The 16,759-nt window shown below is 38.2% G+C and overlaps 1 protein-coding gene across 1 annotated transcript; it reads left to right on the forward strand.

Annotated features, from left to right (window-relative positions):
• Positions 1-11,543: 11,543 nt before the first annotated feature.
• On the forward strand, positions 11,544-15,860 carry LOC138902132 (feruloyl CoA ortho-hydroxylase F6H1-3-like). Its single transcript, XM_070189951.1, has 4 exons — positions 11,544-11,656; positions 11,887-11,955; positions 12,055-12,207; positions 15,584-15,860. Exons 1-4 carry the CDS (start codon positions 11,544-11,546, stop codon positions 15,858-15,860), a joined length of 612 nt encoding a protein of 203 aa, XP_070046052.1.
• Positions 15,861-16,759: the final 899 nt, after the last annotated feature.

The raw sequence follows: 16,759 nt of genomic DNA on the forward strand, positions 1-16,759 counted from the left end.
CTTTGTTACGACCCAAAATTCATTAAATGTCGTGATGGAGCCGGACACCGCTGTCAGGCAAGCCAAAAATAAATACTTAATTTGGGTCTCATTTTAATATTTTTGAAATCATATTTTTCTTTAATTAAATAGTCAAAGATGGAATTTACAGAGTAAATAATAATATTTTTAACAATTTCAATACAGGACAACCCATAATCACCCCAAAACCCTGTGTCACAAGTGCATGAGCCTCAACTAGGAATGTAAAATAAAATACAACATATGTCCGGAATACAAATTTGGACAGGAGAAATATAAATATTCTGAAGGAGACTCTGCTGGTTGCGTGTAAGGCCCCGTTAAAATTTTTTAATGATTTAATATTTTAAAGTATGACAACGGTATTCGGGAATAACTTATTCGAGTATCAAAGGACACATATGGGGTGGAACCGCATTATTTTGACATCAAAAGTTTTTCAACGACGTCGTTTCTTCAAGTATAAGTGGCATCACATTAAGCAAATGAGATTCAAATTCAGTTTTGATTGAAGCATTAGATCCGTATTGAAATTACGGAATCATAGCAAAAAGAATCGTCGAATTCGGACATCGTATGAGAGAGTTATGCAATTTTCGGGCAAGATAGAAACGATTTCCCATCGCCAGCGCCTAGGGTAGTGCGGGGCGCTATCCCTGGTACTGAGATTTCTTTCAGGTACTAGAACCAGTGCCACAGGCAGCGCCCCCACGCCACCTATGGCGCCCGAAATGCTATATACTCATTCGGGGTTCATTTTACCCCATTTTTCTTGGCCGAACTTTGGGGTTTTCCTCCACTCTCTCAAGATCTCCAACTTCCCCCATATTCAAGGTGAGTAATACCTACTAATTTGGTGTTTCATTCCATCAATTCCACCCTAAAACTAACTCAATCCTCCATAAGATACATAGATTTTCAAGAAATTTCTTCAAGAACTTAAAGGAGGGTTTTGCAAGATTTCTTCCAAAAGGTAATCCTACGCCCTTAGAATTTCATGTATGGATATATTATGGGTATATGAGTATGAATTAAGTATTGAAACTTATGGTATGGTGATTGGAAGCCATAAGTTCCCAATTTATATACATAACCATTGTAGAGATTGAAAGGTGATTATTTGATGGAATTTTGTTGGTTGGGTATGGATGGATGGTCATGTATGTGATGTTGGAAGTTATGAATTGTTTAATAATGATGGTGGGATAAATTATTAATAAATGGTAGTAGTTGGATGAACTTTTCTACGGGTAAGAGATGTAAAGATTCATACCTACTAGGTGTTTGATAAAATGCCTAAAGGGCCTAAACTATAGAATTTGTTACTAATATTGGTTCCATAGGATGTTGTTATTGTAGATTGAAGTTGCTTAGTGTAGTGGAGCATTGTAGTATCATTAGGGACGAAGTTGAGGTATGTTGGCTAAACTACTCTTTTAGAAATAAATTTCATGATCTTCCTGTAAGTTTCAAGTATTGTTGGCTCAAGTTCCTTATTCTATGTTCCGAGTTGTTCCCAATAAATTTGATTATCCCGAATAAGCAAAGTGTCGAGAATTATGTATTCAAAACGTGTTCCGAATGTTCCTATCACATTATGTTATCCTTTGGGAATGTGTTCAAGAATAATATGTGTATTAAAATGCTATGTCTTTGAGTCGTGTTTCAAATGAAAGTTATGATGCCAAATTGTGTGAGAAAATCTCATTATGCTTAAGACTCTTAATTGCTCATATGTGTACTTAAAGTCTTGATTGGAAATGTCTTATTGTTGATAATCTATAAAGATGGTTGGAAGTGAAATAAGTGAATTGGAGATATAAAGTGTGGCCAACGTGCCAAGAGTGAAAGTTATACTTGTAGCCAATGGTGCCAATAAAATGAGATGATATGAGAAAGATTATAAAATGAGCTTTGATTCAACTGTTCCGAAATTGACTTCGAAAATAGAATTGCCTAAAAGCTTATAAACTCAAGTGATGCTCATATGTGGCTGTTTTAACTAATGCTATGCTTTGTAAGTAGTTTCGATGTGTTTTGCGTTCTTACATATTCGTGAGTTGAAATTGTGTATTTCCCTTTTTGGGGAAAAGTACTTCAAGAATAAATGATGTGTTACTTGTTTATGATTTTAACTTGTGCTTCGATTGCCAATCATTTTACTCAATTTCTTGAAAAGGAATCCATTGTGTTTAAAGCCTTCATTACTAATGAGCCTAAGGTTGTGATTTTCGGAATATTCTATTTGTTGATATTTATGATGATGATACATGAAAAGGAAGGAATAAAAGTGTTAAATATGAAATACAACCATTGTGCCATGAATGAAGAATCATATATATGGCCAAGAGAGCCCATGAAATAATGATATTGAAAGTGCCAATGAGGCTATATACGGTATGAAAGGTTATGAGGTAAATGCATTTGTATTGTTGTTTCCTTTGTAAGCAAATCAATAATATTTTTGGGAGTATCGATAATCACCGAGGAAGGGTAGGTTGAAATAACCTAACTTCAAAACTGCACGTGCTGATATAGGAGTGGATTGTAATTATTCCCCTTATTTGGGATGAGATTGGTGTGATAAAATTATTCCCCTTAATTGGGATGAGATGATTGATAGAAAAGGATGATGTCGATCCACATAGTATTGTGGTGTGAAGGCCTAGCCAATCGGGTCGTGATCAGATACCATGCCGTACACATGGTGGTGTTTGTGCTGGAAACTGTAATTGAAATTGTTATTGGGGTTGGTGTCTCGGATGAGACGGCCTAGACGATCGGGTCGTGATCGGACTCCATGCTAAAAGTACGGTGGTATTGATATTATGAACATTGGTATTATGAATATTGGTATTGTGAACAGTGGTATTGTGAACAGTGGTATATCAGTGCTAAAGATCTCCCAACCAAAAATAATAGTATCATCATATTTTGATTATCACTTCACAGTGTTATCTTCATAATGTGGGAATTATTATGTTTTCACTTGGCAATTGAATATCATTAATTGTTGTTTCCATGGTTTTCCCTTTCTTACATATGCATTCTATTTTGAAAGTAGATAGTTAACTTTACATACTAGTACTATTCCATATGTACTAACGTCCCTTTTGCCGGGGGTGCTGCATCTTCAATGGATGCAGGTGGTTCATCTGCGGGCAACTTTGTTCCTCGTTAGCAGTCACTCTCTATTCAGCAGGTTTTGGTGAGCCCTACTCTATTCCGGGCTTAATGTCATTTGAGTTGTACATTATTTTTTAAGGTATAGCCGGGGCCTTGTTGCTGGCAGTTCCATACTACTCTTCTGTTGTACTTCGAGTCTCTATAGACAGGTTGTGGGTGGTGTTTGATGTGGGGAATTGAACTAGAAATGTTGGTATTTGGCAAACATGTTTTTCATTATATCTACAAACTTGTACTATTTTGAAAATATTGAATGATGCTGTTAATGGGGATGAAATGGAAGTGGTTAATGAAATCTTTTCAATAATTGATTAATGGAGTACATCTCCTCTTTATTCAGGGATGAATTTGTGAAGAAGGAAATCTAATAGGCTTGCTCAGCCGGGGTTACTCGGTTAAGTGCCGGTCGCGCTCCCCGAGTTTGCGGCGTGACACTGCGGATCGTAGTATAGAATGCAGCTCACCTAAGTCCCCGCAATAACCTCGCCTCTGTGCCCACAAGTTCACTAGACATATATGTACCTGCACAAAAATGTGCAGCAAGTGTAGTATGAATACATAAATCAACGCGTACCCAGTAAGTATCCCGCCTAACCTCGAAGAAGTAGTGACAAGGGGTCGACTCCGACTCTTACTATGGTCTATAAATAAAATACCAATGATATAAGTAAGCATGAATTACGTAGAACGGATGTAAGCTTAATATCATGAAATAAGTAACAATTCTTTTGTTAATAAGAAATCTCCAAATTTATTTTTTCGTCATTTATCATTTTTTGTATCTCAGGCCAATGAAGCAATATCAATTATCATAAATTCCAGAGCAACCAATTCAATCATGCGCAAATCATGCCGGGTCGTTACATTCTCTCCCACTTAAATATACGTTTGTCTCCGAACATGTTAAGAACTACTCTGGAGTTGTCCGAAATCATTGTTTAATACCTCGTGCCCCTACCCGTGCTACCACAACCCAGTTGAGTATATTAGCTCGAGCAAACCTGAAAATCCTCCCTTTTATCTAGTCAAATAAGCCTTAGAGCCAAATTCCAACATCTGAAATCCTCTACCAGGTCTGTTTCCAACATACGAACATCGTATCCATCACTACGCGATGTACCAATACATGATTGCATACCTTTGCTGAATTCACGCCATGCATCACATAATTCACATGACCACAATAACGTCCTCCAATAACAATAGCCGAAATTCCACGAATCTTATGCCCACAACATACCTCATGACACATATAAGTCCTGTTCCAACTCTTGTAATGATGCCACAACGGAAGAGATGTGTAGAAATTCATAACCAACTGCCGAGTCAACAAATCATTAAGTTTCGCCTCTGTACAAGAACCATTACCTCATTCTGGACTGAATAACAATATTTACTCTTTAATATGCCTTATATAAATCTGATCGCACTGATCCCAGGTCCAATAAATCTCGTTTCACCCAGTACAAGCTGCTCAGGCAATAAGCCACCTCAGATACTGCAAAAGCCTCATATGATGCCACGTTGTGCTAACAAGCTACAAACTCGAATGTGATACATAAGGAAAACGAACTCTAGAATGAACTACTCAACCCACGTAACTAATTTAAACAGCCGAAAAGATGTTATGAACCTTCCTCGGGAAATGAAAAGCAACACACACAATAATAGATATGGGAAACTGTACTCAATATCATATTGTTGTGGTGTGCAATCCGATCCAAACAACATCTCTGCGGCGGCGTGCCACCCGATCCACACATAATAATCGAAGGAAAACACACACCGAGCTGTAACGCTCATACTCACAAAATTTCCCGAATATCAACCATAAGCACACCAAGTGTATAATACAAATCCTGGGGAGACGGGTAGCGTCATACGCTATAAAACTCAAGCACAACTAAGGTGCGATATATGATCTGCATCTCGAGAGCCATCCTGCTCACATAACACCACTGCTACATGGGATCTCAACATATTGTACAAATAATCAAGCCGACTCACGACCCACATGGCACAATACAGTATTACACAAAATAGCTGGTGACGAAATTAACATCCCACGCCCGAATACTCTTCCATAAGGAATGCTATGCTGAATGAATACACCCATGCTGGTGTAGAATACACATCCACATCTGGACCCATCAACGGACCTCAAACCGATTCTGATCATACCATGCTTGAGCAAATAACCTCTCAAGGATCCACAATGACCTTTTTTCCTATGACACACAAGAACAACCATCTAATCCGGAATAAACTTCCATAATTCACAACCAACTGAATAGAGCGCTTCTCAGGCCTAAACTCTCACATTAGCGATAGTACCAAATCTCCATACTTGGTTTCAATCTTTAATCAATCAAGTAACTACATGTCACACTTATACAATCTTCTCGTGGGATACGCTCCCACGACCTTCCGCGCTAGGTAACAAGTCTGCACATCCATACCACCAGCCACAATAATGCTGTAAAGCAAATCAAGAAGCCGCAAATCAGTACACAAAGCCTTTTACACAGGACACCAATCTCAGGAGATGCTAAAGACAATACCAGCTTACTCTAAACATCTGAATTCTTCCCTGATCATCCGAGCTCGTGACATTCTTGTCAACACCGAACCGAAACCTTGATCCTAAGCTTCCAATTTCCCATGTCGCTCATTGTACCTTACATGCCAATACGTGAGAGTACCAGAATTCCATAATAACCCCTGATCCACTAATAGAATAAACACTTCATCATATAGAAACCTTTTACTTAGCTCATTTCAGAAGAACCAATGCAACACGCAACTAAATTCCCAAACCGCAGAAAATACAACCTCATGTCGTAATCTAAACTACCATAACTCTTCCGGAAATCCCTTTACACAACAAAGCCATATGAATCGAATACCTCCCAAATCAACCAAGTTGTGGTGGTGCTCAAGCCTAAGTGTACAACCACAAATTACATGTATAACTTCACGCTGGAGAAACTGGTCACTGCCATAACCGTGCTGATTCAACCATTACTAACCGAGCCACTTCTAATTTACTCGGGACTTGCCCTAGAAATAATAATAGCTCTATTCAAAATATCATGAACCCAAATTCGCACTCATTCTGTACTCTGAAAATCCCTCTATGAATCTGAAGTCATTTTCTCCCATTCCTCCAATTCCACTCCGCAGACCGAAGATAACATAGAACACTCCAAGACACTTTTCATAATCCACTACAAAAGCTCAATACTTAACCATACTACGGATTCGAAATCCTTAGGCACCACACTTTAACTTTTGAATCCTCTAGGATCGTTGATGGGAGTCACCCACTGTGACTTGGTCTCGAATATAATCAAATTCCAAAGCCCTGGTAGCACATGGACATCCTCTCAAAGAAGCACCTGGCTGAATCACGTTCCTTGTAACTCACCTCTACACGAAGCATAAATCTTGAGTCTTCCCAAAGCCTGAACATGAATCGATAAGGCCAATTATTGCATACATTCCTCAAATCCTTTGCTCCAATTTCCACTGATGTTTTCTTTCATTAGTTGTAATAACCTTTCAATATGCTGCTAACCAGAAACCTCACAAGTAGATAATCATACAATCCAATCGTAGGCGGTGGGGCTCTCCCACTTAGCTCGAAGCTACCATTGCATAACTCTGGAACCCACCAAGATTCCTTCCCCCATTGACATGATCTTGCACAATCAACCCACCAAATTTCTCGAAACCTTTCTGTTAAACTCTTCATGGTCACTCTGAATTACTAGCCACATGCACATATTCGATCTCTTCTTGAATAATCAATAGAAATTCTTCGTAGAAGCTTCATCAACACCATGAAACCGCTAACCTGCTCACAAGAGATAACCCACCTGTGGAAACTCAATGCCTACATCATCCAATGCCGCTGCAGTGGGTACAATTACTACGAAATCAGTAACTAATCCTGAGCCCGTGCTTATTCACCAGCTGTACAAGTCCGTTCACTCCTCATGGACATCAATTAAAGGTGCGACAATACATCCCAATCCAAAGTCATGTTGTATCCTTCTTCATATCAAGCAACTCCTTTCTGTTGTATCCAACCTTCCTCCGTATAGCAGCCAATATTCCAAATTAAGCCCGTAGACCGAGCCGCTGTCCACCATGAATCCCAAATCACTCTAAAATTTCTCAAGGCGTGTAGTCATCCTACCACAGAACCCATATACTGCGCTGCCACTCTCCCACTTTGGTCAAACTCACTCCTTTAAGCAACTACTAGACTCCTGTTTCTCACACTTGGCCTTCTAGAAGTTTATCCACTGCCAGACACCTCCCTCATGTCCTTCCTCATCCTCCGCTGCCCAGCTGTTGCATTAAATCAAAATCCGTCTCTGTAGCACTTGAACTAATAGATCGCTACCAACTTTAACCCTCTCCGAAGATCATCCTTCTCGATCCATCAACACTAGGAACACCGATTCGATCCTAAACCACTGCACCCCGCGATCTCTGACAGCCGCTTCCCCAGTACTATTTCACAATACCCTGCCCAAGGAGAATTGAAGAAGACCATAACATCGGCGAACTTAACACATTCAATCAAGGACGACGGCACCACATCACAGATGATAATTCCACTATGCCCTAAAATACCAAGTCTTGTTTCTCCATCAGCCCAGACCTAAACGTTCATAGTCCGATTGCCTTTCCTCCACAGAAAATAATATACCGAATCTCTGAATCATGCACTGAGTAAACCTCTTTTCAAATCATTCATTGCCTCGACGCATAGACAAGCATCCTACCATTACACAAATACTGTGCAATAGCAACGCACGAATCATCATAACAATCAATGCCAAATCTCAAAACCTTAGATAATACTGATACTGAGCTGAAACAACAGAACAGCCTTCCACAAGGCGACGACAATAGCCCAAAGTAAAACGCAGGGAGAAACATCCTGCACCACATCTGTAGTACCATTTAAATTTCTCGATTCCCAATTTATAACAAGCGCTTCACGTCTCACAAGATTGAATAGGAAGGAAATGAAGGCATAATCCTCAAAAGAATCAACTCGCAGGATGAGGAATCAAGAAGGGAAGTGCTCCTAACAGTCCTGTAGCCTTTCGCCAAATGACCCCAAAATGACCTACGGACCTTCAAATCCACACCCGGACACGCTCCCAATACCAGAATTACCTTACGGAGCTATTCCCAGACTCGAAATCTCAAACGAACATCAATAACATTGAAATACACTTTAACCCAAATTTATGAAATTCTTCCAAAATGTCAACTTCTACAATAGGCACCGAAACGCTCCCGGGTTATTCAAAACCCGATCCGGACATACGCCCAAGTTCAATATTATCATACGAACCTGTTGAAATCTTCAAATCCCAGTTCCGAGGTCGTTTACTCAAAAATCAGACTTTAGTCAATTCCTTTAACTTAAGGCTTCCGAAATTAGAATTCTCTTTCCAAATCAACTCTGAACTTCCCGAAATTCAATTCCGACCACGCGTACAAGTCATAATACCTAAAGTGAAGTTACTCAAGGCTTTAAATTGGCAAACGATGTGCTATAGCTCAAAACGACCGATCGGATCGTTACATCCTTGCCAGAGTCTAAGACGTATGTTGCTCACTTTGAGTATCACAGACTATTACAGTTTCTTATGGGTCTAAATATCTCTTACTCACAAGATTATTATGATGATGTCCCCAGTTCCAAATATCAATAAAGCTTATTCCCTACTTGTGGACCTTGAGAGTCAAAAAATTCTAGCTAATTTTACACAGGTAGTTCAAGGTGTAGAAGTTGCTGAAGGGACTGCACTATACAGTAACAGGGGCTCAGTATCTTCAAAAGGAAATCCCAGACCATAGAGGAAGCTAGTTCAATGTGAGTATTGTCACTGGAAAGGGCATACTATGGAGAACTGCTGCAAGTTGATTGGATACCCCTCAGACTTCAAACCTAAGAAGAAGGGAGGTAGTCCTGATCTGTATGGAAATTATGCAAGTCCAATAGAAGGTCCTGTTTCTAGTGATACCTGTAACTTCAATAACAACAACAACCCACAGATGGTCTATGGAATGCAGCAGCAACAGGCACATCATATGCTTCAGCAACCAATCCATCAATCTGCACCTCTATTCCTACAGGAACAACACCAACACACTTAACAAATGTCTCAGAAATCCTCTCAGCAGCCAGTCTCATTCTTCACATAGGAGCAATATCAACAAATTGTTCAGCTGCTGAACAAAGGATCAGATGAAGGACCTTATTACAAAACTGAAGCAGCATGTACTCTGATCTCCTTGGTATCTAAGTATTTTAATCCTATGTGGATAATAGATACATGAGCTTCCAACCATATGACTTCTACACTGCAGTTGTAAAAAACCTGTCAGTCAGTTCCAATATCTGAAAGAAGCAAAGTACATTTTTCTACAAGAGATGTAGCACTAGTTACACATACAGGGAGATCATCTGTGTTTAATAATCAGGAGATTAGTAATGTACTGTACATGCCTGATTTCAAATATAACATGTTGTTAGTGTCTAAGTTTACCAAGGAATTGCAGTGCCTAGTAGCTTTCTTCCCTGACTTCTGTTTATTTCAGGATCTCTACAGTGGTCAGATAAAATGGATTGGTAAGGAGGATCTGGGGCTCTACATTCTACAAGGAAATCCAAGGAAGTAGAGTCCACTACTTACTTCAGCTAAGTGAGGAAATAATGCAGTTAAGGTAGTTAATAAGAGTTATTTTACAACTAGTATGTATAATAAGGCTTCTGATTCTAGTTCATTGTGGCACACAAGGCTAGGCCATGCCCCAATTGATGTAATAATAAAGCATGAGTTAATGAGACATCTGAAAAACTGTGATCAGTCATATTGTATTGTATGCCCTCTTGCTAAACAAACAAAGCTTCCCTTTCAATTGAGTTCTACTATGTCACATTCTGCTTTTGAGCTAGTACATTGTGATGTATGGGGACCCTATAGGGTTCCAACATATGATGGTAAGAGGTTCTTTATTATAATTGTAGATGATTTTACCAGGTACACCTGGGTGTTTCTGACTGTTTCTAAATCAGACACTATAGTTATGTTGAGAGAGTTTGTGAATAAAGTAAAGAATGTATTTTCCAGCTCTATTAAACTACTAAGAACATATAATGGAGGTGCATTTTTTATTTATGAGTTCAGAGCTTTTATGTCTGACTCTGGTATTGAGCATCAAAGTACTTGTGCCTATACTCCACATTAAAATGGAGTAACTGAGAGAAGACATAGGACTATTCTGAATATGGCGAGGTCCCTCAGATTTCAAGCTGCAGATTCTGGGGAAAGTGTCTTAACTATTGTCTACCTACTCAACAGACTGCCCTCCAAAGTTATTGCAGACAAATCATAATTTGAAGTACTGTATTCTTATGCTCCCTAACTATCTCATCTAAGAGTATTTGGCTGCCTGAGCTATGCTGCTACTCCTAAGGTTGTGGACAAATTTGCTTCTAGAGCTATACCTATGTGTTCATGGGGTATTCCTCTACTCAAAAAGGTTACAGATTATATGATCTCCACTCTCACTTCCTTATGAGCAGGCGTGTGGTTTTCCAAGAAGATTTATTTCCCTTCAGACACATGAAGGCAGCAACTACTCCTATCTTTCCAGTTCTGGATCTTCTGTATCCTGTTGTATTGGATGATACCAGGCAGGCTCCAGGTGTTTCACCTCTTCCTCCTGAGTCACAAACAATTCAGCCTCATCACATGGAGTCACCTGCTACTACCCTTCACATGGAGTTCCCTGCACACTCCACAGAGGCTCATGAAATTAATACTGAGCAGCTATCCACTGCACAACCTTCTCTTGATGTACCTCCTTCTCCAGAGCTCAGGAGATCTTCTAGACCAAGCAGACCACCATTATGACTGCAGGACTATGTGACCAAAGGCTCAAAACAACTTTTCTCCTACCCTTTGTCTTCGTATGTCTTTTATAACAGACTCAAACCAGCTTATCTGCATGCACTCTCAGCTTTCTCAACTATGTCAGAGCCAAAGACATTTAAGAAAGCCTTTACTGATCCAAAATGGATATAGGCTATGCAGCTTGAGATAGCTGCTTTGGAGGACAACAATACTTAAAGTATAGTTGATGTACCACCTAGCAAGGTCCCAATTGGATGCAAGTGGATCTTTAAGGTTAAGTACATGGCTTCAGGGGAGGTAGAAAAGTATAAAGCTCGGTTGGTTGCAAAAGGCTACAGTCAGAGGGAAGGTCTTAACTACACATAGACCTTCTCCCCTGTAGCTAAGATGGTGACTGTCAGGATAGTAGTTGCTCTAGTTGCAGCCAAGCACTGGCTGATACACCAAATGGATGTTCACAATGATTTACTCAATGGTGACCTACTAGAGGAAGGTTATATGTAAGTTCTTGAGGGATTTACCAGACGGGGGGAGTCATTGAAGGTCTGTAAACTTCACAAGTCACTGTATGGGCTCAAACAAGCACCAAGACAGTGGAACAAGAAACTTACTAAGTCATTGCTGCAGATGGGCTTTCAACAAAGTCATTTTGACTACTCCTTGTTTACAAAGAAAGCAGACAGTGATCTAATAGTTATCCTAGTATATATGGATGATCTTCTTATCACAGGAAACAATCCTTCACTACTCAGTCAAACAAGGGAAGGCCTACTGAATCAATTCAAGATGAAAGACCTAGGTGAGTTGAAGTTCTTTCTTGGTATTGAGTTTGCAAGATTCAGTGAAGGTATTATGATGTGCTAGAGAAAGCATGCTCTGGAACTTGTCTCTGAATCAGGGCTAGGGGAGCAAAGCCTGTTGGCACTCCACTTGAACTGAATCAGAAATTGACATCTGAAGAATATGACAAACATATAGGAAGTGACAAGGACTGTATGGATGAGCTCCTTAAAGACCCAGGGGGATATAAAAGATTAGTGGGCAGACTCTTGTACCCTAATTTAGCTCTCACACCACGAGGCACTTTTACCTTCCTGGAGTTTTACGTGATACATTGGTTAAACTCCCCAAAAATAAAGCATAAATGTGCACAAACACATGCATGATATGAACCTTGATATGAACCTTGCAAATTACTTAAATTTCAAGTAGTTGATTAGTTATAAAAAATAAATAAATTACATAATTGTTGTATACAATTTCCTAAGCCAAGGTAAAAGTTGCATCTTCTTCTAATTCAATCACGTCTTACACCAAAATTTATAAATAAGGGGTTTCAATTGAATCCCAATCGTTAGAAAATTTGACTTTGCACATTGGGCAAAGACTAATTTGTTTTGGTTGTATATTAACTTTTGAATCCAATTCTAGTAGTAGTAAAGAGGTATAAAAGTGGCTTTAGATCACATATTTAAATCCCAACTGTGATATTCTAGTTTCTTTTATCACTTTGTATAATCTTGTGCTTCACTGCTGCACACAATAAGTGTTTATGATTCTCATTATCCCACTTCCTTTCCAAGACCATCAATATAAGAGGAATTATTTTTTTCAAAAAAGAAAAAAAATCTTATATTTCTAAGAAGGGGACTTTATTTAATAAGCTTGAAAAGATACCTAGAAAATGTGAATATTTACCGAAAAGAATTTGTTTACTGCAATTTCAAGTACCATGGTGATTGGGAAAAGTATTGAAGGAAAGATATTTGTTATCTGCAATGTAGACGTTGCTGGAAAGCGTCCAATGCTTCGCCACTTTCCATTATATCTTTCACGGCAGACTGGTAATATTCTTTCAGCTTTTACAGCATACACGTGTAGTGTCAGTAGCGGACCTAGGATTTTGTACAAGCGTGTTTAATCTTAGAAGTACATAACTTTAGTCGTAAAATAGTAGTTGTCAAGTGGATTCAACTAAAATATTTATACAAATTTTACGCAGCTTTAATCCTAATTTATATATATACACAGTATTATTTTTTGATGAAGCGGGTTCAGTTGAACCCGCTTGCCGCCACGTGCGTCCGCCACTGTGTAGTGCAATTTCAGCCACCTCAGTCGAACTCGCCGGAAAAGCTTCACGAAAGGAGAATCTCCGACGAGGGTTCTTTTCACCTCCTAATCGCACTGTTGGCAACCTCTTTTTCCTGAATGTAATTAGGGGCGCTAAGGTGGCATGTCACATGGCATCTACCTCATCAAATGTCAGTGTCACGTAGGATTGGATGTTCATCATGGACAAACTTAACGGAAATGGGGTATATTAGAACCAATAGTATAACGATAGGGGTATATTTGGACCAAAAGTATAACGAGAGGTATATTTAAATATTTTCTCATAGTACATGGGTATATTTGGATCTTTTCCGCATTAACTTTTATCTGCATACCCATGAAAGTTTTCTATTTTATATCCCAACTAAATTTCTATAAGTTATTTTTATATAAAATCTTAAATATTCTTGAATATCCTTAGCGAAATTCCTGGCTCCGTCATTGGCGACATGAATAATAACGATTTATATTACCGACTCTAACTTGCTTACAATCGAGACTTCATATTATTGTTATTGTTGTTGTTTTTAGGTTATCAATCATGGGGTTTCCGTGGAAGTTCTGAAAAACATAAAGGAGACATGTTATAGGCAGGGGTGGCTGAAGCCTAAAGCAACTAAAGGCCCCAAAATTTTGGGGGCCCTAATTTTTCATATTAATATATATATTTTTTATAAAAATTATTATAATTTAAATTGGTATTATGTGACATGATTAATTCTTATACAAAAGTTATATAAAGTTTTGGAATAGTATAATATATAAATCCACTATTTTTTCTTCTTCTAATAAGCCATCAAATATTTTAAAAGATAGTGTATCTAAACAAACTCTTTAATCATTGTCTCAAACATATCAGAAAGTCGTATCAAAAGCATCAAAGCTAAGATTTCAAGTTCCACAAATATGAGATATTTAAATCAGTAGAAGCTTATTAGGATCCAAAAATTAAAAATGAAGCTATTTGTTCAACATATGAGCTTGAAATTTTTGAGTATTTATTAGGCATGACTATTTGGTATAATATACTGATTGCGGCTAGTTTAGTTAGCAATGGTTTACCATCAAAATATATATGTTGATGTTGCCATAGACCGTTAAGAGGTCTATTCTTTTTAATCCCTAAAAGTATAGAGAAAAATAATTTGCAACCTTGAATGTGCATATTGAGATCCTTAGATTATGTGAAAAAAATATTGCCTTTAACGTTGATTCTTTTCTAAAGGTCTATATTGCTTATAGAATAATTTTAACAATTCATGTAACGGTTTAATTTCCTCAGCGGAAAGAAGAAAATTAAATTGATAAAATTTTATCTAAGATAAAAAATGATTCAAGAGAGACTAAATATATTAGTTGTATTATTAATGGAAAATGAATCATTAATGACTTTGCATCTACAAAAATTCCCAGTATTTCATCGTGAAAGTATCATATTTAGATTGTTCTTATTAAAGGAAAGAGCCGAATAAAAAAGGATTTACATAACCGCTCGGTGAGCCGCTGCCCCTCATACTCCTCTTTCCGTTTTGGCTCGCTCTTCTTATCTGCCGAGCTGATGACCACGGGTGGAGAATTACTCGATAAATAGAAGATCATGCTACTGTTTTGGGCCAAGATAGAAAAGGTTAGAGAGAATGACTCTCTAAAATTCTGTCCTTTCTAAAGCTGCAGAAGGCGCACCCCCCCCCCCCCCCGGAATAAAGCCCCACCCCTCTTTTCCCCCCTTTAATGAAGGACCCTCGTCTCGCTTCCTATTCATTTGTGGGTCTGGACCCAAGGACCTTTATTTTTTAAGAGGTGATTTCGATAATCAACCAACAGAAAAAAGCTAGAATGATAAAAAAAAATTAAAGAAAAAATTTAAGGCATCTCATTATAGTTTGGCTTTAGGCCCTCAATCTTCTTGAGCCGCCCCTGGTTATAGGCCCTCAGTTAAGTACGACATTGTCAGATACGAACAAGCTTCAATCCTGAAGCTGAGAATATTTTGGTATGGAAATATTACCTTAATTTTTTTTATGATTCTGATGATGGTGCTACTGTATTTTGGTCTCCTTCATGCAGGTTATTACACTCTTTCTTTTTTTAAAATTAATTTTTTTCTTGCTATTAAAAAAAATATTTACACACTAAATTAGTTATAAGGTAATAACAAGTCAGATTTTATGTATATGCATTAGTCCGATAAAAATATAACTAATCTACTATCACATTTTATACTTTAGCTAACTTGTACACAAATATGACACTATATGACAGAAAATGACACATTTGACTTACATTGAATAAAATATAACATTTGATTTCAGGGAAGATCCATTGGAGAATATGAAGAAGTGTGAGAGGTTAGATGTTGAATCCATTGTTGGGGAGAAAGAATCCCTTATAGTGTCTTCAAAGAGCATAAATCTCAACTACTATCCAAAATATCCAAACCCTGACCTTTTAGTCGGGTACGACATCATTCCTGATATATTGACGACTACCCTTCTCCTGCAAGACGAAATCCGAGGACTCTACGTTAGAAAGCTCGAGATTGATGCGTGGGTTCACGTCACTATGATTAAAGGAGCTTTTGGTAATTAACATTGGTGATGCACTTCAAATATTAGCCATTTCTTTAGTAATATTAGCCACTTCTTTAGCAAAAGTCATGATGGGAAGTAATATTTTTGCATCCAAGCCTTACTAGTGTTATTGGTGTAGAGATATAAAATGTAGTTGAGGCATTTTGTATATTGTATTATTTAACATATACTCTTCTAGATGCAGCTATTAGTTAGCTAGTTAGGACAACTTTGTATATATTAGACACAATTTGTACACTGTACATATAAGAAAAGAAATACATATTACAATTTCTCTCTCTATGATCTTTTGTCTCTTACTCTCATTTCCTCTCTTCTTCTCACTAGAACTTGCCTCCATTTCCATGGCAGATCTAGGTTAGTTTTGACATGGTATCAGAGCAGGTCGAGTACGATCTGTAATCTAAAGCTTTTAGTTACTCTCAATCTCACCAAGTCAAGTTCTCTCTTCTCTGATTTTTATCCTAACCCTAATTTCTGACTAATGACGAATTCAATAGCGATGACGAGTGATTCTTCCTAAATTGGAGTCGGAACTTCACATGCAAGCGCTCAATTGCTCGATTGCAATGACACGTTATTTGTTCATCCCTCAGACACGCTGGGGATTGTGTTGATTCCTCAATTGTTGGTCGGAACAGAAAACTACTCGGAATGGAGTCGCTCTATGAAAATGTCACGTTTGGTGAAGAACAAAATAGGTTTTATTGACGGAACCTATACTAGGGAGAAGTATGGAGCAGATTTGTTCAGGTCGCACCAGTAGGATCGATGTAATGCCATTGTATAGTCATGGATCATGAGTTCAGTGGCGTATGCATTTAGGAAAGGAATTGTTTACTCCTCGAATGCACAAAAGGTTTGGGAAGCATTTAGAGAAAGGTTTAACAAAGTAAA

This window comes from Nicotiana tomentosiformis, chromosome 11 (genome assembly GCF_000390325.3).
Source record: "Nicotiana tomentosiformis chromosome 11, ASM39032v3, whole genome shotgun sequence".
NCBI lineage: Eukaryota > Viridiplantae > Streptophyta > Magnoliopsida > Solanales > Solanaceae > Nicotiana > Nicotiana tomentosiformis.